The sequence below is a fragment of the Rattus norvegicus genome, chromosome 2 (assembly GCF_021556685.1).
Source record: "Rattus norvegicus strain SHRSP/BbbUtx chromosome 2, alternate assembly SHRSP_T2T, whole genome shotgun sequence".
Lineage (NCBI taxonomy): Eukaryota > Metazoa > Chordata > Mammalia > Rodentia > Muridae > Rattus > Rattus norvegicus.
The window spans coordinates 170,936,469-170,959,045 of NC_141535.1; the positions used below are offsets into that span (position 1 = coordinate 170,936,469).

The following is a 22,577-nucleotide window of genomic DNA, read 5'->3' on the forward strand; positions in this document are numbered from 1 at the left end:
TGACAAACTGAGCACTTAAAATGTGAAAAAAGATGCCCATCAGGTGTAAAAGACAATGGATTTCAAAGGCAGGATGACGAGAACAAGGATCTGTGTTGACTACATGTTGAAAGGGAAGTGTTTTAAACACATTGATGGGATGATACCACCCACTCCTGTTTACTTTTGGATGTAGCTGGGAGAAATTTTAATATGGCCGACTGGGATCCCTTAACGAGGGTGATGTGCTCTGAGAATCATGTTAGGCAGCTTCATCAGTGTGTAACCCTCACTTGTAATTTTACACAAATTATGATAAAACGTCGTGGAAGCATCCTTACCTGTGACCCATCGCTACAGAAATGTCAATATGCAGTTCCCGACTGTGCACTTGTGGCTATATTCCCGTTAAACGTCACTGATCTCCGCAGAGGGGAATGGGTACTTAGAGACTGAAACAGAAATAAAAAGGATACCAGAAGGGAAGGCTTGTCAGAAAATAAACTGGGATAGGTAATGCTGTTCTGTGGTCAGAACTGCTTCTCCATTAAGAAGCTGGCTCAGGCATTACTGAGTCCACGGACCAGACCTGTGTTGTAGGATAAGGGTTCAGGAAGAATCACCTAGCTATGGGAAGCAGCTCAAATAAAAATCCCCCAGAAAATCCCTCATCTTGAAGCTACTCCAAGTCTCTGGGTCCATAACAGAGATTAAAAACCAGAGACTGGCAACCCTTGGGCCATAAAATAAGGAAGGTAGGTGAATGGGCAGCCAGCCTCATGTTGCCATGGGCAACTTCCTTTGGAGTGCTGTGATCCAGTTTTATTAGCATTTCACGGGACTTCCAGAGAGAGCTGCTAACATTGCTAGCAGAGCTGAACAGAGGTCACTGTGCCAGCCCAGTGCTCCTAGTCTAAGCTGTGGAAAGGCGAGGGCCACTTTTTTCCTTTTAGCAAATGTTATAATGCTTTTTTTTTTCCGCTGTAGAAAGGATTTTCATGGAGAGCCCTTGGGCAGCACCCCGCGAGCAAACTTGAGCCTCGGGACCACAGGTAAGACCAACTTGTCTGCTACAAGAGAGCTGCCTGGTGAGATCGGGACACACAGAGGCAGAGTTCATCTAGGACCGGGCACGTCCTGTGTTTGCCGGAGGTCCCACGCCCGCGGATCCCGGCCCGCAGCAGCTCTCTGCTCCCAGACCCTGTGGGAAAGAGACCTCACCGCCTGATCAGGTGGGCACTCCTGAGGCTGCAGAGCAGAAGAGACCACCAACACTGCCCACCCCTGCCCACATCCCTGGCCCAAGAGGAAACTGTATAAGGCCTCTGGGCTCCCGTGGGGGAGGGCCCAGGAGCAGCAGGACCCCTGCCTGAGACACCGCCAGAACCTGAGGGAAACAGGCCAGATAAACAGTTCTCTGCACCCAAATCCCGTGGGAGGGAGAGCTGAACCTTCAGAGAGGCAGACAAGCCTGGGAAACCAGAAGAGACTGCTCTCTGTGCACACATCTCGGACGCCAGAGGAAAACACCAAAGGCCATCTGGAACCGTGGTGCACTGAAGCTCCCGGAAGGGGCGGCACAGATCTTGCTGGTTGCTGCCGCTGCAGAGAGCCCGTGGGCAGCACCCCACGAGCGAACTTGAGCCTCGGGACCACAGGTAAGACCAACTTTTCTGCTGCAAGAAAGCTGCCTGGTGAACTCAAGACACAGGTCCACAGGAACAGCTGAAGACCTGTAGAGAGGAAAAACTACACGCCCGAAAGCAGAACACTCTGTCCCCATAACTGACTGAAAGAGAGGAAAACAGGTCTACAGCACTCCTGACACATAGGCTTATAGGAGAGTCTAGCCACTGACAGAAATAGCAGAACAAAGTAACACTAGAGATAATCTGATGACAAGAGGCAAGCACAGGAACCCAAGCAACAGAAACCAAGACTACATGGCATCATCGGAGCCCAATTCTCCCACCAAAACAAACATGGAATATCCAAACACACCAGAAAAGCAAGATCTAGTTTCAAAATCATATTTGATCATGATGCTGGAGGACTTCAAGAAAGATATGAACTCCCTTAGGGAAACACAGGAAAACATTAATAAACAAGTAGAAGCCTACAGAGAGGAATCGCAAAAATCCCTGAAAGAATTCCAGGAAAACACAATCAAACAGTTGAAGGAATTAAAAATGGAAATAGAAGCAATCAAGAAAGAACACATGGAAACAACCCTGGATATAGAAAACCAAAAGAAGAGACAAGGAGCTGTAGATACAAGCCTCACCAACAGAATACAAGAGATGGAAGAGAGAATCTCAGGAGCAGAAGATTCCATAAAAATCATTGACTCAACTGTCAAAGATAATGTAAAGCAGAAAAAGCTACTGGTCCAAAACATACAGGAAATCCAGGACTCAATGAGAAGATCAAACCTAAGGATAATAGGTATAGAAGAGAGTGAAGACTCCCAGCTCAAAGGACCAGTAAATATCTTCAACAAAATCACAGAAGAAAACTTCCCTAACCTAAAAAAAGAGATACCCATAGGCATACAAGATGCCTACAGAACTCCAAATAGATTGGACCAGAAAAGAAACACCTCCCGTCACATAATAGTCAAAACACCAAATGCACAAAATAAAGAAAGAATATTAAAAGCAGTAAGGGAAAAAGGTCAAGTAACATATAAAGGCAGACCTATCAGAATCACACCAGACTTCTCGCCAGAAACTATGAAGGCCAGAAGATCCTGGACTGATGTCATACAGACCCTAAGAGAACACAAATGCCAGCCCAGGTTACTGTATCCTGCAAAACTCTCAATTAACATAGATGGAGAAACCAAGATATTCCATGACAAAACCAAATTTACACAATATCTTTCTACAAATCCAGCACTACAAAGGATAATAAATGGTAAAGCCCAACATAAGGAGGCAAGCTATACCCTAGAAGAAGCAAGAAACTAATCGTCTTGGCAACAAAACAAAGAGAATGAAAGCACACAAACATAACCTCACATCCAAATATGAATATAACGGGAAGCAATAATCACTATTCCTTAATATCTCTCAACATCGATGGCCTCAACTCCCCAATAAAAAGACATAGATTAACAAACTGGATACGCAACGAGGACCCTGCATTCTGCTGCCTACAGGAAACACACCTCAGAGACAAAGACAGACACTACCTCAGAGTGAAAGGCTGGAAAACAACTTTCCAAGCAAATGGTCAGAAGAAGCAAGCTGGAGTAGCCATTCTAATATCAAATAAAATCAATTTTCAACTAAAAGTCATCAAAAAAGATAAGGAAGGACACTTCATATTCATCAAAGGAAAAATCCACCAAGATGAACTCTCAATCCTAAATATCTAATGCCCCAAATACAAGGGCACCTACATATGTAAAAGAAACCTTACTAAAGCTCAAAACACACATTGGACCTCACACAATAATAGTGGGAGATTTCAACACCCCACTCTCATCAATGGGCAGATCATGGAAACAGAAATTAAACAGAGATATAGACAGACTAAGAGAAGTCATGAGCCAAATGGACCTAACGGATATTTATAGAACATTCTATCCTAAAGCAAAAGGATATACCTTCTTCTCAGCTCCTCATGGTACTTTCTCCAAAACTGACCATATAATTGGTCAAAAAACGGGCCTCAACAGGTACAGAAAGATAGAAATAATCCCATGCATGCTATCGGACCACCACGGCCTAAAACTGGTCTTCAATAACAATCAAGGAAAAATGTCCACATATACGTGGAAATTGAACAATGCTCTACTCAATGATAACCTGGTCAAGGAAGAAATAAAGAAAGAAATTAAAAACTTTTTAGAATTTAATGAAAATGAAGGTACAACATACCCAAACTTATGGGACACAATGAAAGCTGTGCTAAGAGGAAAACTCATAGCGCTGAGTGCCTGCAGAAAGAAACAGGAAAGAGCATATGTCAGCAGTTTGACAGCACACCTAAAAGCTCTAGAACAAAAAGAAGCAAATACACCCAGGAGGAGTAGAAGGCAGGAAATAATCAAACTCAGAGCTGAAATCAACCAAGTAGAAACAAAAAGGACCATAGAAAGAATCAACAGAACCAAAAGTTGGTTCTTTGAGAAAATCAACAAGATAGATAAACCCTTAGCCAGACTAACGAGAGGACACAGAGAGTGTGTCCAAATTAACAAAATCAGAAATGAAAAGGGAGACATAACTACAGATTCAGAGGAAATTCAAAAAATCATCAGATCTTACTATAAAAACCTATATTCAACAAAACTTGAAAATCTTCAGGAAATGGACAATTTCCTAGACAGATACCAGGTACCGAAGTTAAATCAGGAACACATAAACCAGTTAAACAAGCCCATAACTCCTAAGGAAATAGAAGCAGTCATTAAAGGTCTCCCAACCAAAAAGAGCCCAGGTCCAGACGGGTTTAGTGCAGAATTCTATCAAACCTTCATAGAAGACCTCTTACCAATATTATCCAAACTATTCCACAAAATTGAAACAGATGGATCACTACCGAATACCTTCTACGAAGCCACAATTACTCTTATACCTAAACCACACAAAGACACAACAAAGAAAGAGAACTTCAGACCAATTTCCCTTATGAATATCGACGCAAAAATACTCAACAAAATTCTGGCAAACCGAATCCAAGAGCACATCAAAACAATCATCCACCATGACCAGGTAGGCTTCATCCCAGGCATGCAGGGATGGTTTAATATATGGAAAACCATCAACGTGATCCATTATATAAACAAACTGAAAGAAAAAAACCACATGATCATTTCATTAGATGCTGAGAAAGCATTTGACAAAATTCAACACCCCTTCATGATAAAAGTCCTGGAAAGAATAGGAATTCAAGGCCCATACCTGAACATGGTAAAAGCCATATACAGCAAACCAGTTGCTAACATTAAACTAAATGGAGAGAAACTTGGAGCAATCCGACTAAAATCAGGGACTAGACAAGGCTGCCCACTCTCTCCCTACTTATTCAATATAGTTCTTGAAGTTCTAGCCAGAGCAATCAGACAACAAAAGGAGGTCAAGGGGATACAGATCGGAAAAGAAGAAGTCAAAATATCACTATTTGCAGATGATATGATAGTATATTTAAGTGATCCCAAAAGTTCCACCAGAGAACTACTAAAGCTGATAAACAACTTCAGCAAAGTGGCTGGGTATAAAATTAACTCAAATAAATCAGTTGCCTTCCTCTATACAAAAGAGAAACAAGCCGAGAAAGAAATTAGGGAAACGACACCCTTCATAATAGACCCAAATAATATAAAGTACCTCGGAGTGACTTTAACAAAGCAAGTAAAAGATCTGTACAATAAGAACTTCAAGACACTGAAGAAGGAAATTGAAGAAGACCTCAGAAGATGGAAAGATCTCCCATGCTCATGGATTGGCAGGATTAATATAGTAAAAATGGCCATTTTACCAAAAGCAATCTACAGATTCAATGCAATCCCCATCAAAATACCAATCCAATTCTTCAAAGAGTTAGACAGAACAATTTGCAAATTCATCTGGAATAACAAAAAACCCAGGATAGCTAAAGCTATCCTCAACAATAAAAGGACTTCAGGGGGAATCACTATCCCTGAACTCAAGCAGTATTACATAGCAATAGTGATAAAAACTGCATGGTATTGGTACAGAGACAGACAGATAGACCAATGGAATAGAATTGAAGACCCAGAAATGAACCCACACACCTATGGTCACTTGATTTTTGACAAAGGAGCCAAAACCATCCAATGGAAAAAAGATAGCATTTTCAGCAAATGGTGCTGGTTCAACTGGAGGTCAACATGTAGAAGAATGCAGATCGATCCATGCTTATCACCCTGTACAAAGCTTAAGTCCAAGTGGATCAAGGACCTCCACATCAAACCAGACACACTCAAACTAATAGAAGAAAAACTAGGGAAGCATCTGGAACACATGGGCACTGGAAAAAATTTCCTGAACAAAACACCAATGGCTTACGCTCTAAGATCAAGAATTGACAAATGGGATCTCATAAAACTGCAAAGCTTCTGTAAGGCAAAGGACACTGTGGTTAGGACAAAACGGCAACCAACAGATTGGGAAAAGATCTTTACCAATCCTACAACAGATAGAGGCCTTATATCCAAAATATACAAAGAACTCAAGAAGTTAGACCACAGGGAAACAAATAACCCAATTAAAAAATGGGGCTCAGAGCTAAACAAAGAATTCACAGCTGAGGAATGCCGAATGGCGGAGAAACACCTAAAGAAATGTTCAACATCTTTAGTCATAAGGGAAATGCAAATCAAAACAACCCTGAGATTTCACCTCACACCAGTGAGAATGGCTAAGATCAAAAACTCAGGTGACAGCAGATGCTGGCGAGGATGTGGAGAAAGAGGAACACTCCTCCATTGTTGGTGGGATTGCAGACTGGTACAACCATTCTGGAAATCAGTCTGGAGGATCCTCAGAAAATTGGACATTGAACTGCCTGAGGATCCAGCTATACCTCTCTTGGGCATATACCCAAAAGATGCCCCAACATATAAAAAAGACACGTGCTCCACTATGTTCATTGCAGCCTTATTTATAATAGCCAGAAGCTGGAAAGAACCCAGATGCCCTTCAACAGAGGAATGGATACAGAAAATGTGGTACATCTACACAATGGAATATTACTCAGCTATCAAAAACAACGAGTTTATGAAATTCGTAGGCAAATGGCTGGAACTGGAAAATATCATCCTGAGTGAGCTAACCCAAACACAGAAAGACATACATGGTATGCACTCACTGATAAGTGGCTATTAGCCCAAATGCTTGAATTACCCTAGATGCCTAGAACAAACGAAACTCAAGACGAATGATCAAAATGTGAATGCTTCACTCCTTCTTTAAAAGGGGAACAAGAATACCCTTGGCAGGGAATAGAGAGGCAAAGATTAAAACAGACACAGAAGGAACACCATTCAGAGCCTGCCCCACATGTGGCCCATACATATACAGTCATCCAATTAGACAAGATGAATGCAGCAAAAAAGTGCAGGCCGACAGGAGCCGGATGTATATCGCTCCTGAGAGACACAGCCAGAATACAGCAAATACAGGGGCGAATGCCAGCAGCAAACCACTGAACTGAGAATAGGACCCCTATTGAAGGAATCAGAGAAAGAACTCGAAGAGCTTGAAGGAGCTCGATACCCCTTATGAACAACAATGCCAATCAACCAGAGCTTCCAGGGACTAAGCCACTACCTAAAGACTATACATGGACTGACCCTGGACTCTGACCTCATAGGTAGCAATGAATATTCTAGTAAGATCACCAGTGGAAGGGGAAGCCCTTGGTCCTGCTAAGACTGAACCCCCAGTGAACGTGAGTGTTGGGGGGAGGGCAGTAATGGGGGGAGGGTGGGAAGGGGAACACCCATAAAGAAGGGGAGGGGGAGGGATTAGGGGGATGTTTGCCTGGAAACCGGGGAAAGGGAATAACACTCGAAATGTAAATAAGAAACACTCAAGTTAATAAAAAGCTCTCTTTGTTAAAAAAAAAAAAAAGAAAAAAAGAAAGGATTTTCATGAAACATTTGGGACTATAGTCATTCCAAGACTATTACTGCTTGGGATTTTCGAACCTTTATCCATGAACTTTCCTACAAGAAGGCATGCCGAAGACCTATCCCTTCAGATTTGGAAGGGACTAGTTATTCACCACTAGTGGTGGTGAATATACTAAGACTTTTCTGTACAATCTGTGAGTTCGTTACTGCACGTTTAATCAATTAGATGATTTGCATATACTGTTCCACATGTGGAGGGAAGATAAAGTTTATTTCCCCCGTTGCCTTAATCCTTATAAATATAGGGTAAACCCTGAAAGAATGAATGGCCATCCACTTTGGAATTCCCAGTTCATATAACACACACACACACATACACACACACACACACACACACACACACACACACACACACACCTGTTTTTTTCTAAATATGAAGTCTTTACTGTGTCCTTCTTAAATTAATGAGCATAAAGCTGGTCCGACAAGCTGGGCGTGGGAATGAGCAGTGTAATTCCAGCACTGGGAATCCAGAGGACTGAGAGTTCTAGGCCAGCCCTGGCTCTGGTCTCGCAGGGCTCATGCATTCTCTCACCACTCATCAGAGAAGACTTTTGCAGCCAATGGAGACTGTTACAGAAACCTATAATTAGCCCAAATGCAGAACACACCTGACTGTAGGCTACACAATCGATCTCCAGCAACACTACACGTGTGTGTGTGTGTGTGTGTGTGTGTGTGTGTGTGTGTGTGTGTGTATGTGTGATATATACATGGGTGAAACTTGATATATATATTCACTAGTTGATATATATATATATATATATATATTCACTATATATATATATATATGAAGTCTCAACAATATTGTCCCCTAAACATGACTTACATGATGATACCAGTTGACATGCTAATGTAGACTGGGGAAGCCCCTCAAGGTTCTACTCCTAGATGAAGAACTACAGGCAATCATTGACTACTGAGAGAGAGAGTCAGTCCTCTCCAGCAATGAGTCCCTGATGGTCCAGTCCCAGTACTGGTCAACCACAAATACATATGAGTGACACTAAGTGGATTTGGTTGTGTGTGTGTGTGTGTGTGTGTGTGTGTGTGTGTGTGTACACGCATGTATCAGATGGATCCTGCAGTAGCCCACACAGCTCCTCTCTATACCTCAGTCCCTTCCCTGACTCAGTAAAGCCTGAGAAGCTGCTGCTAGCATTGAAGACTACCTTAGAGATAAAACACATCAAATACGCAAGGATTACGATTCATGAATCAAGATTAGGGCTAATTGTATGGGTTGGTTGGTTCATTGGTTTGTCTTTTATTTAAGATCTTTCCTTCAGAATATGGGAGAAGATTGTCACAGGGACTCCTAGTGCCTAGAAAGTGCCTAAAGACCCGAGCTTCATTCTTGCCTACTAGGTCTGTCTAGTCTTCATGCTTTTACATGAGAAGGGATGATATGTATTGCAGACTTTTTTTAGACAAGCATTCTACAGAACCCGGAGTCCATGGCAGAGATCCTCAGCCTTTGATGTACCTGACAGTTGCCCCTGAAAGGTTTCTTTCACAACTCAGGAACTCAGAAGCATCCGAGGGAAGCCCCGTGCATCAGTACATCAGAAACCCTCCCCCAGATGTTTCTAATCTATGTTTATGTCTAGGAACTATTTCTCTAATGGTTAATGATCTTAGCTGCCCTTAGAATCCCTTGGGGCCAAGGGACCATCAACAATTACCATTCTGCAGCTGTCATCCTGAGACCTATAATCCCACCCGGAGATTATGATGTAACTGAGATACAGTGTCATCAGCAGACAGCTTTGTATTGTTATTGTTGTTGTTGTTGTTGTTATTAATTTTCCATCCCAATTACTGCCCCCCACAAGCCTTCCCTCCATACTTCCTTCCCTTCTCACACACACACACCCTGTGTATCCCTCCACCCTGGCACATCAAGGCTCTGCAGGGCTAGCCTCATCCTCTCCCACTGAAGCCAGACAAGCCAGGTCAGCAAGAAGAACATATTCCACAGACAGGGAACCGCTTAAGGGATAGCCACCATTCCAGTTGTTCCAGAGCCACATGAAGACCAAGCCTGCAGGCAGTCTTTATAAGCTGCCCAGGCCTTTCTGTGTCCAGCCAAAGTTGAAACCGGTTAGAACAGGCTTGTCTAAGCACCGCATTACAAAGAAGTATTTCATGGTTGCGGCAGGCCCCTCTTTATCTGTGGTTTCACTTTCTGTGGCTTCAGCTACTCTGAGCTACAAAGATGCAGTACACTCCGTGGGAAATTCTGTAAATAAATCGTAACGCTGACTTTCATGACTTTCTCAGCTCGGCAGCCTATGAAGCCCTTCGCCCCTTGGCTGCATCTCAGTGAAGCCCGAGTCTCCCTTTGTCCAGTGCCTGTGTGTATGCTTCCCTCCTGTTAGCCAGCCACTGAGCGGCCAGCCCGGTTATTAGATCAGCAATCACTGAATCATGACACCTGTGTCCAAGTAACCCACATTTCATGACGTTTATGCTCAAAGCACAGACGTTTACTACGCTGTGTTCATTATTTCATTGTTCATTTTTTAACTTTTTACTGTGTTTAATTTGTAAATTAAACTTCCATAGTAGATGCGAGTGTGTGCATGCATAGGAAAAAATATCATGCGTAAGGCTCTCTACTAACCAGGAGTTCATTGACCTGTGGTGGGCTTGGGGCACATCACCCAAAGGAATTCCTTTGTTCTCTGGCCACTGGAGCTGGGTGGTACAATCTGAGAAGGGACCTTATAGTCTCTAGTTTAAAAGAGAAAAAATAACAATAACAACAACCACAAAAACCGAAGTATTGAACAAATGCATAACTGCTCTGTTAAATATTACTGCACTAGTAATTCCCAAGCTCCCGCCCTCCCCTACCCAACCCAAACGCCACATTCTTACTTCCTTTTACATTGCTTTTACCATAGAATCAAATCTAGAGATTCCATGAATTTTGAGATTGGATCCTTGTCCTATGTATGGCCTTTACTATGGAATAATGGGGAGAGACTTTGCTGAGATCTGCTCAGACCATGTGACATCTACTCTAAGGGGTACTGGTAATTTCTTTGTTTGATTTATTTATTTAAATGGAGAAGGAAGCAGCCCTATATTATATCTCTACATCAGTCCCCTCAGTGCTGTCATAGTCCTCCAGACTCTTTGCTCTCTAGAGTCACAGTCCATCAAGAACTATTTATTGTCAGTTAATTAGAAAATACATCCCTAGGGCCAACAAGATGGCTCAGTGGGTGAAGCTGCTTGCTGACAAGACTAATGACAGGAGTTCAATATCTGGAATCCATATGGTGGAAGGAGAGAACTGACTCCTGCAAGTTGTCCTCTGTCCTTCATAATAAGCCAAGTGCCTTGTGCCCATTCTCTCTCTCTCTCTCTCTCTCTCTCTCTCTCTCTCTCTCTCTCTCTCTCAATAATTTTTAAATGTGAAGAAAACACATTCTTTGTATGGAAGGTCTGGGAAATCTGTTACTTTGTAAAAATAAAATGTGTTACTTATTTGAGTTAGCATATCTAACATATTCTAATTGCCACCATTTAAGGAATTAATTAAAGATGAGTCATAACAGAAACCAGTTATTATTTCTGACTGAAACTTCATCTAATAGAATAGAAATAACATTTAAGGAGTCAAGGTATGGCTCGAGAGTAAAGCACTTGACTAACTCGGATGAAGCCCTGAGTTGACTTCTTAGCCATGTAAGAAAATAATCACATTTGCCACTGCATAGAAACATGTTAGAATCAATTCAGGGCAATCTTGCCATAAAGGTTAGTCACCGTTATGCAGTCTATGAAAAACTAGAAATATAAAAAGTGATAAATATCTTCTGAGTATACATTGGTAACTAGATTATTTTTAAACCTCAAATAGTTTTTAATTGCTTTTAAATTAAAATTCAGAATGTACATAGGTCCTGGTGAGGTGGCTTCTAGACCCATGTATTGGGAACAGTCACCTGTGTCTGGCTTGTATGCACACCCCTGAACACTCACAAACCAGGGGCTCCGTGTTCCTGGGAGTTCCCATCCTGCTCTTCCTGTGTCCTGTGCACAGCTAACATGAGTTGGAGAATAGGTGTGAGTAGCAGAGGATGGGGTCTGGGCTCTCCTTTTGCCCATTGTGAATCAGGACTTAAACGGACATCTTGTCTCTAAGATAATCACCGATGCCTCTTTACTTGTTTACAAACATTAGAGGAAGAGAAAGATTGTGTGTTCTGTTCTCCCATGGACCAGGAAGAAGAGTTTCCATGGTGGACAGCCCAGTCATGAAGCACCAACTCTCTATACTTACATGATCCCATCCTGAACATTATCATCGCCTCTCATCTTCATTCTAGCTGCAAAATCTATTTAAAAAACAACAGCAGGAAAATTTTACAGTCACCAGTAAGTCAGTATAAACATACAGGGTGTTCTTGTGTACACACAAAAGCACACACTTGTACATGTACTGAGGTGAAAGAGAAAAAAATCCTCTATAGTCATGCCAGACCAATTAGGTCAGAATCACTGGAAGTATATGCATCTGCTTTGTTTAAAAAAAGAAAAACAAGGAAAAGGAGTAAGCAATTAAACTATTCACAAATGGACAGGCCTTAAATGCATATTTTTGAGCAGAGGAGCCAGTCCAAAAAGGCTACACAGGATCTGATCCCATTCATATGACATTTTGGAAAAGGCGCCATTACAGAGATGCTAAGCCAACAGGGCCTTATCAGGGGTTAGGGGCCAAGACGGTCGGCTCGATGGAGCACTGGGAGACTTTTGTAGTAGTGGAATTGTTTGATACTAAATTGATGGATAAATGACACTGCATGTTCAAAAAAATTCACAGAATTCAGCAGAAGGGATATATCTTCATGCCTGCAGTTTTAAAAACTATTTAGAAGTTCAGAGAATCCCAAGATTGAAAACTAGTGTGATGGAAGTAATCTAACTTTATTGATAATGTTGAAGGGGGGGGCTTGTGCTGGCTTTAAACTGAGTGGAGGTTGTAGGTCTGAAAGCTGAGAGAGCATAGCACTGTCCTCTCAGTGATCATCACCAACCGAGCTATGGACTAATGAGTCTGACTGTCCTCTATGTGCATTCTGCAATGGAACCTTAGATAAGAGGACAGCTGATATTGGAGTCTGGGTTTCTCCTTGTCATAATGAGTAATTACAGAAAAACATGGAGACATGCCCAAAATAGACCACATTGGCCATAGGATTGGAACTATCAGTATGAACTTGTATTGCTACTATAGGGGCAGACAAATACAAAATATTTATAGGAATCTGCATAGAAACAAGTTAGAATCTGGATGTCCCCGCCAGCGGGGACCCAGTTATTCAGGGCCCCGAAGAGGCTTTCTACCTGTGGGCCAAAATGGGGGTGAAGAGAAGGAGACCAAGCAAAAGTTCTGTTGTCAAGGTCTCGTTTATTGGGATGAACGTTGCAGCTTTTAAGGCTTTCAGGTAGGGGGAATGACCTTTGTGAAATATGAAGGAGGGGGAGATGAGGGTATAGGCAATGATAGCTGGAGGCAAAGAAGTCAGGCGATGAGGTCAGGTGGTGGAGACACTGGGTGTTGACTGAGGAGATAACTGGTATCTGCTAAGGGAGCTGAGGCATCCCTTGAATGTTATCTTCCAGTGCTATAAATTCATGGGAGAGGCTTTCATTCAACAATCTTAAGACTTATGGCAGTCATCTTAGGGGTGAGTCTCTGTGGCCAAACAGCCCAGAATCACCTAGCCACTTTGAGCCAAGCAGTTCAAAAAGCGGCTAGGCCCAAATCCAATATGGCTCCGTGCATCTGGATACATATCCTCATCCTCTTAGCCAAGAGACCATGGAAGCCGTGTCACCCCAACACCCAGATCCTGGTTTATCATACCACCCCACAATAAGTGGAACCAGGGATTCTTAGAGAAATAGCTAATTATAGAACTGGGTAAGGACTATTCAGTATGAGCATGGAGCGTATTATAGCACCCTAGGGTAAGAAGGCACTGAAAACAGCAACACCCAGGACGACAGGGAGGTCGAAGTGCAAAAGGCCGCTGGTGTTCACAGCTGGTGACAGGCAGCAGCGGTGCTAGGTTATTACTGGAATATAAAGTTCATATCACAGAGGTCAGACTGATAGAAAAGGGTGACAAGTACATGAGCATGGAAAGATGCTTGCAGAATGCCTCCTCGGTGATATAAACACGCCACTCTCGTGGAGGTTGAGATGGGTGAGTTTGCTGTAGGCTGTTTGTTGAAACACTAATCTAGATGTAGCTATGAAGGTCTTTTTTTTAAAAAAAAAAGTATTTATTATGTATATAGCTGTCTGCCTGCATGTGTGCCTGCAGGCCAGAAGAGGACAACAGGTCTCATTATATATGATTATGAGCCACCATGTGGTTGCTGGGACTTGAACTCAGGACCTCTGGAAGAGAAGCCAGTGCTCTTTATCTCTGAGCCACCTCTCCGGCCCCTATGAAGGTCCTCTTTAAAAGAGTTTGAAGACAATTTTATTAGAGTCTAAAAGAAAATCCCCAAGGCAGGCAAGTTGTAAATCTCAGCAGCTGCCCAGAGAAAAGTGGGAAAACATATGAGGAGAGAGAAAGGGAGAGGGAGAGAGAGAGGGAGAGGGAGAGAGAGAGAAAGAGAGAGAGAGACAGACAGACAGACAGACAGACAGAGACAGAGACAGAGACACAGAGAGAGACAGAGGCAGAGACAGACAGAGGCAGAGAGAGAGAGAGAGAGAGAGAGAGAGAGAGAGAGAGAGAAGCCATGCCACATTGAGTAAGTCAGCCTCAGCCTCCTGATGGTCGGGCAGCAATATGGCAGGGGGAGCGGCTCTAGAAAAAGAGTGAGGCACCCCAAAGTGGCAGGAGAGACATGTTTAAGATACAGACAGGAAGAAGAAAAGGAAAAGTGGACTGACATGAAGACCATTTATGAGGATTAGGTGAAAATTGTCTCCATAGTAAAACATAGGTAAACCTCTAAGCAAAGGACTGAAGATCAAAACTCCCAGAGCGTCCTGGGAAGGAAAAGGAAGCCTGCCTCCAGGTAGGGGCATTGACACTTGCCCCAGCCTTCCCCAGGCTGTTCCGCAGGATTTTGACTTAGTCCCACAGATTCATCATCTGCCAGGTCCTTAAAATAGCTCTCCTAATAACAACAGACAAAGCCACGTATGGCCCATTTTGCACCATCTCCGAAAATTTTCTTTTAATCTAAAACCATTGTAAGATAAATGCAATGTGCAAAATCAATGGTTTTTTTTTTTACTTCATGGGGATTCTGATGTGTTACTACTATTGATCAATGTGTCATCCTGAGGCTCTGGAAAAACTGAAGGGTTCCTAAGTTCAAATTCTAAATGTGTTGTTTTCAGGGGCTAATCAGGCTGAGGGCTCAGATAATAATGTGGGAGTCTTAAAAAGGAAATATATGCTTGGATTTGCTTCCAAATCTCTCAATGGGAATCTCCCAGAGGAAACTGAAAGGGAAGATCCAGGGACTGAATAAATTCAACAGCTGCCCCCTGTGTTTCAGGTTTGCTACTGTGGATAACAACGGCTGCTCAGAGGCAGAATTAGTGCAGAGGTTTGAGGGATGGCTATAACCACAGTGCACTCCAGGTTTGTTGGTGTCCGTGGGCCCTACCAGGGATGCTCAGCCCATCTGAGCATTGTCCCTACAGGGAAAGGCATCTCAGATACTAGTTCAGTTCAGAAGCAATGAAGACCCCCAGGTGCCAACGACTGTCTGATATCTCCATTGGCTGTCCTGTGTGCACTCGATGGCGGGGCTCTCCTCTCCAATGCTGTTCTTTTTCCTTCCCAATAGTTCTACAGTGTCAGTGGGATCCCCACCAGAAGCCTATCAGAAAACATCTGTGAGATTTGAGGGCAGAAGATCCTTGTGGCACATGACAAAAAAAGGGCTCATTAAAAACACCTACCAGTTGTCATGTAGCCACATGTATCTTTCCCACAGAACCCTTCTTGAATTTCCTGAAGCTTTTGGCTTCCCAGCCTCTCCTTCTGTCTCTGTTTCCTCTGCCTTGCATAGCCCCCTCCCTCAAAACTTTGTCTTCTGACCTTGTCTTTTCTTGAGACTTTCTGATGATCCACACGCTGAATAATGAATGACTGATTAAAATAAGCCTCCCCCTTTAGTGTAATTTCCTTTTAAAAGAAAGCTCTTCATCCCACGTGGGCAAGAAGGCTGGCTACTTGAGCAGGATAGAAGCCATAAATGAGCATATGAACAAAAAGAGAAGCAAAGACAGAAGTGGGCTGAAAATTAGAAAAAGTCATGTATAGATACCACTCGACACCTGGGTATGTGTTTAAAATGCAAGAGGCCAGCACCACAAAACCCTGTGGAATGTATCAGGTTCAAGGGAGAATGCAAGACTGTTCATACAGAGACTGGTGTCTAAATCTTGGTAGAACAACACATACAAAGTCCACTTTGATGGAAAATAATCTACAAGGAGCCCACACGTAGCAACGCAATGGGTAAGAAGAAAACCAAACCTCTTGTCAGGTTTCTAGGCAGAGACCTTTAAAAAGGATGGCACCATAGGGCAGTCCTACACTTCAGATCACAAAAAGAGGGACTGGCATTTGGCATCTTGTTTTCAAACTACCCAGCACTTCTACCTATGGTTTCCCGCTGAAACAGCACTCTGTTGGCTGGAAGGTCTACAAGGGTAGGTAGGAATGTGTGTTGGTTACCTTCCTGTGACCATGGGCGAGCTGCTCCACAGAAACAACTCGAGGGAAGAAGGGCTGGATTTGGCTTACATTTTCAGAGGGTTTGGGTTCATCATGGCGGGGCATGCATGGTGGCCGCAGCATGTGGTGGGTGCTGTTTATCATGGCTGACCATGAGGCAGAGGGCAAGGCTGGAACCAAAGACAGACTGGAACCTTCAATGATCCACCCCTCATAGCATTCTTCTGCCATGAATTCTCTCGCCTTCAAGATTCTACAACCTTCCAATATGGTGCCACCTCACTGGGACTAAGTATCCAATCAAACACACGGACCCATGAGGGATATTTCACATCCAGACTACAGTGGTTAAGCCTGAACCTACAAACCAGGTTACTGTGAGAATAGCCCTAACTACAAAATGATGCCTTAGGACCTTGAAGGAAGAAACCCACGCTAAGCCTGTGGCTGTAGGTACCCACGTTGTCTTTGGGTTGACCAGCAGTCCGTGTTTTCATTTGTTCCTAAGCATACAGCAAAGCACGGCTCATCTTTACACCACAGCATTGATTGTGTAGCACTGTCTCCATACGCCCGATCAGATCAAAGCCCTGGTGTGATGAGATGCTTGGACCAGCTATCCTGCAACCGGCCTAATCCAGTCAATCACACCTGATGCCTTCGATATGCATGGCCAATGATGCAGTCCTGTTTAATCTGGACGCTTTCCACTGATTCAGCGCTAAAAGTCAGAAACTGGTCCAAATGCAACACAAATGTAATAGGAACCTTTCTTCAACATTTAAGCCTTAAAAACTTAAGGGAAGAAACACAAAGATATCCCATATGGAATCTACAGTGTTTTCCTTTCATCACACACACACGCGCGCGCGCGCGCGCACACACACACACACACACACACACACACACAAACACACACCAAGAATCTATCATTCTTAGTAGAAATTTTCCAAGTCTGGTCTTAGTTTCAAGTGTGATTTACTTTTCAAATGTTGGAACAGAGCCTCTTCTGCCAATTTCAAGTGGAAATATTTTCTCTCTCCGTCTTTAAAAGCCCTTAGGGATTGTTATACACGTGTGCATATATAATCTAAAATGTAGTCACCTTTAAATATGCTTTGCGGGGAGCATTATTAATAGCCCATTTTAGCATGAGTCACATTAGTGAGGAGTGAGCAAATGTGAGTCACATTAGCCAGGAGAGACTGATCTGGGTTTCGCCCTGCAGCAGCTCTGCCAGTGTGCGAGCATTCAGCACAGAGAATTGAAGATGAAAGAACACAGTTCAGAAGATGGGAATGTTTGATGCTGGTTCCTTGACCCCAGAACTCTGTACCTGTCTGGAGGGTGTGGCTCTATGCCAGCCATTTTAAAAGGCTGGCTTGTATGTGAGTTCATAATCCTTCTTATAATATACCCCTTTATGCTAATCCAAGGACATTGCAAAAATGTCCAGGATTCCAAGAACACAAAGTAGTGGAAACTCTTAGTTGTGTAGAGAGCTAGTCAGGGGGAATTAGATAAATGGCCTTGCCAGGGTTCCACCTCCATGGTCCTGCTTTGCTTTTTTTTTGGGGGGGGGTGTTCTAAATCATTGCTGTCACCATGGATGAGTAGCAGGCTGGCCAAAAAACATGTGCTCTTGGCCCCCAAACCACATTCAGACCAATAACTGTAAATCAATCAGTAATTACAGTTAACTATTTCCCCAAATCTGCAATACTGGAAAACATGGAAATCTTAATTTCCAAAAATAGTTTTGAAGGGGCCATTCAGATGTTCATTTGGTAAACATTTCCTACACTCCTGCTTAAGATAGCAAGGGTGAATAGCCCATTGTCATGTGGTCTTCTGTAAACTACTAGAGATCATATGTGCATGCGGGAGGCTATGGTATCTAAGGATCTGTCTCTGGTCCTGTCAGATAATAGGATTCGTGCCTGTGGAAGGACACTGGGAAGACTTTCTACAGATGGTGTACACAGATGAATTTGTACATGCTAGAGAATGAGACGTTTACTGTTTGTATTATAGTAAAATGATGTTCCTTCATCAAGAATTTTTAAAAGTTGGGGGGAAAATCATTCAAGAAGAACTAGGAATATTTGTAATTTAGTGGTACTGTTTAGCATGTGTGAGGCCCTGGGTTCAATCAGGAGGGAGACAAGGGAAGAGGAGGAGGAAAACCAGCTCTATGCTTAAAAACACACATAACCCCAGTACCTACCAGTAGGACTCATACAAGATAACCAGCAATGCACAGAATCCAGGGTTGAGAATTCCAGAGCTTGTATGGGGAAACACACAAATACAGGAATCAGGGGAGTACAAAGATGCATTTGCATAAGAAGCTACTATACAAGCATCCTTACGTTCTTTATCTACTTTTACTATAATCGAGTCAGGCAAGGACAAACAAGGCCAAGATATTATGTAAATCCAACACGGTCATAAAGCTGCTGCAGTCCCCTTTCCACCCTCCCTGTCACTGGCTCTCTCTAAAATGCGGATATGCACACACAGAATGAGTCATGGTGGCCTCCCACTCCTAGACACAACAGTCCTTTCCAGGTCACCACACGGGGCATTGCTCTTTAATGAACTTCCTCAATGAGCTACCTCAGCTTTCATGAATTCTACATCCAAGGCTGGTGTATCATAGGGAAGAAGCAGCCTTGCCCTTGCTGCAAAGAGAACGTCGGTCTGAAGAGGATGATCAATAACCTGTATCCTTCCAGAAATGCATGAAACAGTAGCTTAACTATGTCCAGGGATGCCAGCACAGCCTGAACTGCCATCGTCTTCACATAGCTGTGCTAGGAAACTTTTGTTGTCCTATTTCCATGCAGCTTTTCTTTTAGTTTTTCAGCACCCGTGCTCCTATTCTGGCTAGGAGATTAAATACCCAAGACCATTGCACCTGTCATGGCTCCTACTTTCTGTGTTAAGAGATTCAGTGGAAATGTGTTGGGGCAATTCATAAAATGGGCACAATATGTGGGAGAAGAGTGGGGATGATGAATGAATGGGTGGGTGGACAAAGAAGTTGAATAGGCTTGTGGGTAAATCATAGACAAATTAAAATTGAAATTTTCAAAGCTAAAACCGTGAGTTAGGGTGGAGAGGGTTGCTTGGGAGCAGAAAGAATTTTGTCTTTACCTGAAATGACTAGACTTCTTGACCCACATCTTAGGTTTTTAAATTTCTTCCCATGCTTCCTCTCTTTTTAGGCTAAATTCTGGCAATAATGCTATTGAAAGGAAATAAAGACCCGTAGACTCAGCAAGCTGACGCAACAATTAGGACTTTCAAGGAAAAGAAAAAAGCTTCTGTGTTTCATTGTTTTGTCTGCATGTGCCCCTGGCGCCTTCAGAGGCCAGAAAGGGGTCACGGGTATCTTATAATTGGAGTTACAAATAGTCGTAATCACCATGTAGGTGCTGGGAACCAAACTGGGATCCTCGGGGAAGAGCAGCCTGTGCTCTTAACCACAGAGTCATCTCTCCAGTCCAAGAAACGAAGACTTACGTAGGCACCAGGATGCTCGGCAGAATAAATGTAAGTCCCACTAACAGCACAAAAAGGTAACAGCCCTCAATCAGAATTAACCAGAAAGATGTGGCTCCCATATCTCTGTTTCAAGGCTATAATACATTTCTTCTAAGGATCAACGGGACTCAAGCATGTCACCTCTTAGGCAGAAGGGCACTGAGAAGGTGGCATCAGCCTGCCCTGCGTGTCTTCTCACGGAAGGCTGCCCTTCTGTACTTGGTCCTAGTCAGAGACTTCACAGCACTGAGGAAGCAACATCCTCCCTCTCACCTCTGTTCCTCACCAACCCAACGCACGCCCCGTCTCTGACTATTACAGACTGGGCCTCTTTAAACTAGGACATGAGAAGAACCCCATCTGTGTAGCTTTGGGTCTTAGGGTCAGGCTGTGGTTGAGGCCACCTGTGTAAGTTACCTGCTCCACCCACAGGTGTGGCCCAGCCTGAGGCCGGAAGTCCACTGCGTGCATGGTGTCTCCTCTCCTTCAGCTACTGCTTCTGAATTTCCCTTCTCGTGTGAAGTGACTGGGCTCGACAGCTTGCAGCTAGTAACTTACAAAGCTGGGGCGAGTTCACCGGTCACAAAGCCAGTTATCACATTGAACTATACTTTAAATAACAAAGAGGGATCTGTCTCTTTGTATTGCCTAGCAAGAACAAGTCACTGGGTGCACCATATACTCCGTTTACTGAGGTTCGTGCAAGGAAAAACCTGTGTGAGAAAGCCGGTCTTCCTTGGTAATATTGCTATCCGTGAACTGTACGTCAGGTAAGCTCTCTTGGTATTAATTAGTGATGGCAGAGAAATCGAAAGATGCGCGGTATGGAACAAACCAGTGCTATTGTTCTTACTGTCCCGAATCTTCTTTGATGCATCCACGGCCAGGAATCTGGAGCTCAGCTGTGCTCACTTCACAGCAGCTCCTACTCCTGGGTTTTCCATAGACAGATTTCTCCTTTCCTGTTTTCGGTATAGACCTTGCCCTTTTATCACTGTTTTAGTCTTAATCTCAGCTCACTTCCAGAAATTGAATGTGATGTAAATAACAATAATCAGAATGCTGCAGATTTTGCGAATGTTTGTTTATATATTCGCTTATTTTTGTTTTTTCTCAAGAAGCGGCCTCTCAATGTGTTGCCCAGCCTGGCTCCAAACTCTCATGCTCAAGCATGTCTCCTGACTCAGTCTCTCTAGCGGCTGGGACCACACACGTCACGGAGCCTAGTACTCAAAGCTCTTTTAGTAGGGCATACAGAATTTAAAAGAGGAATTGCCCCTTTGAGACATTGTTAATCATATTTATAAGTGATAATTAATGGGTGTGTCTTCTGCTTGGCTCTATAGAGAATGAACTCTCAACTAAGGCCCAGCTGGGAGAGCACACACGTGCATGGGAAGATCTTGGATTGGCTTCATTACTTGGTGGCCTGGCAGCCCGCAGTGATTGGAATAGTTCAAGGCATTAACTGTTTCCTGAAGGAGAAATAGCAGTGCAGACTTCCCCACTGCATTGCATAATGGGGATATTTTTAAATCCTCTCTGCTGCTATCAATATTGGCATTCTGTTTGGATGGTGGAGATGATCCAAAGAGGTCAGGAAACAAAGTCTAATGTCACACTTAACATGATTTATCTCTGTAGAAAGAATTAAAGACTAAACGGTGGAATAAACACATGTGCTTTTACATCTCTCCTGTAACATTTACCCCCTCACCCATGCAGGAAGCACGTTTGTTGTTTCTTCCCTCCCTGGGCATTACACCCCCTGTTTCAGAGACTTGTAGTGTGTGTCACACACACAAGGGTGTCCATCAGTTCAACATCATCTGAGAGTCAGTAGCAGTGTTAAGTATTCAGCAGCTTAAAACTAGGAAAGATGGCTTTTCTAGTCTTCATACTTTCTAGCACACAACAGATCTCATATTGTGAAGCCCCTCTATTCATACATCATATATCAGCAAGGCTATGGCTTTTCAGAGATCCCAAGTACTGTCAAATTCAACCCACCCAAGGGCCTAACTAAAGGAGAAAGAATCACTTCTCCGTTCACACACCCACACCCACACATACACACAATTCCACTTTGGCACCTTCCATAGGCTCAGTGTTTAAATGTTTGGTTCACTGTTGATGTCATTGACTGTGAGGCCTATGAAGTATGGCAGTATTAGAGAAAGTCTGTCACTGGAACCAACTTTTAAGAGTTTTGTAACATTCTGAGTTTGTTCTCTCTATTTCACACTCGTGGTTCAAGATAGGAGCTCTCAGCTTGTTCCTTTAGTAGCCATTCCTGCTTGCTGCCATTCTGCCCCATCATAATGGTGATGGACTCTTTTTTTTTTAATTGTTTTATTATTTTTTTTATTAACTTGAGTATTTCTTATATACATTTCAAGTGTTATTCCCTTTCCCGGTTTCCGGGCAAACATCCCCCTCCCCCCTCCCCTTCCTTATGGGTGTCCCCCTCCCAACCCTCCCCCCATTGCCGCCCTCCCCCCATAGTCTAGTTCACTGGGGGTTCAGTCTTAGCAGGACCCAGGGCTTCCCCTTCCACTGGTGCTCTTACTAGGATATTCATTGCTACCTATGGGGTCAGAGTCCAGGGTCAGTCCATGTATAGTATTTAGGTAGTGGCTTAGTCC

The 22,577-nt window shown here is 43.3% G+C and overlaps 1 protein-coding gene across 1 annotated transcript in view; it reads left to right on the forward strand.

Annotated features, from left to right (window-relative positions):
- The window catches only part of Rnf175 (ring finger protein 175), a 52,540-nt gene extending 31,118 nt beyond the window's left edge, over nucleotides 1-21,422 (forward strand). Inside the window, 7 exon segments of the mRNA XM_087641038.1 lie at nucleotides 10,555-10,597; nucleotides 10,599-10,661; nucleotides 13,205-13,222; nucleotides 15,488-15,574; nucleotides 15,576-15,622; nucleotides 19,008-19,109; nucleotides 21,305-21,422. Coding sequence (XP_087497164.1) covers nucleotides 10,555-10,597; nucleotides 10,599-10,661; nucleotides 13,205-13,222; nucleotides 15,488-15,574; nucleotides 15,576-15,622; nucleotides 19,008-19,109; nucleotides 21,305-21,422 — 478 coding nt within the window.
- Nucleotides 21,423-22,577: the final 1,155 nt, after the last annotated feature.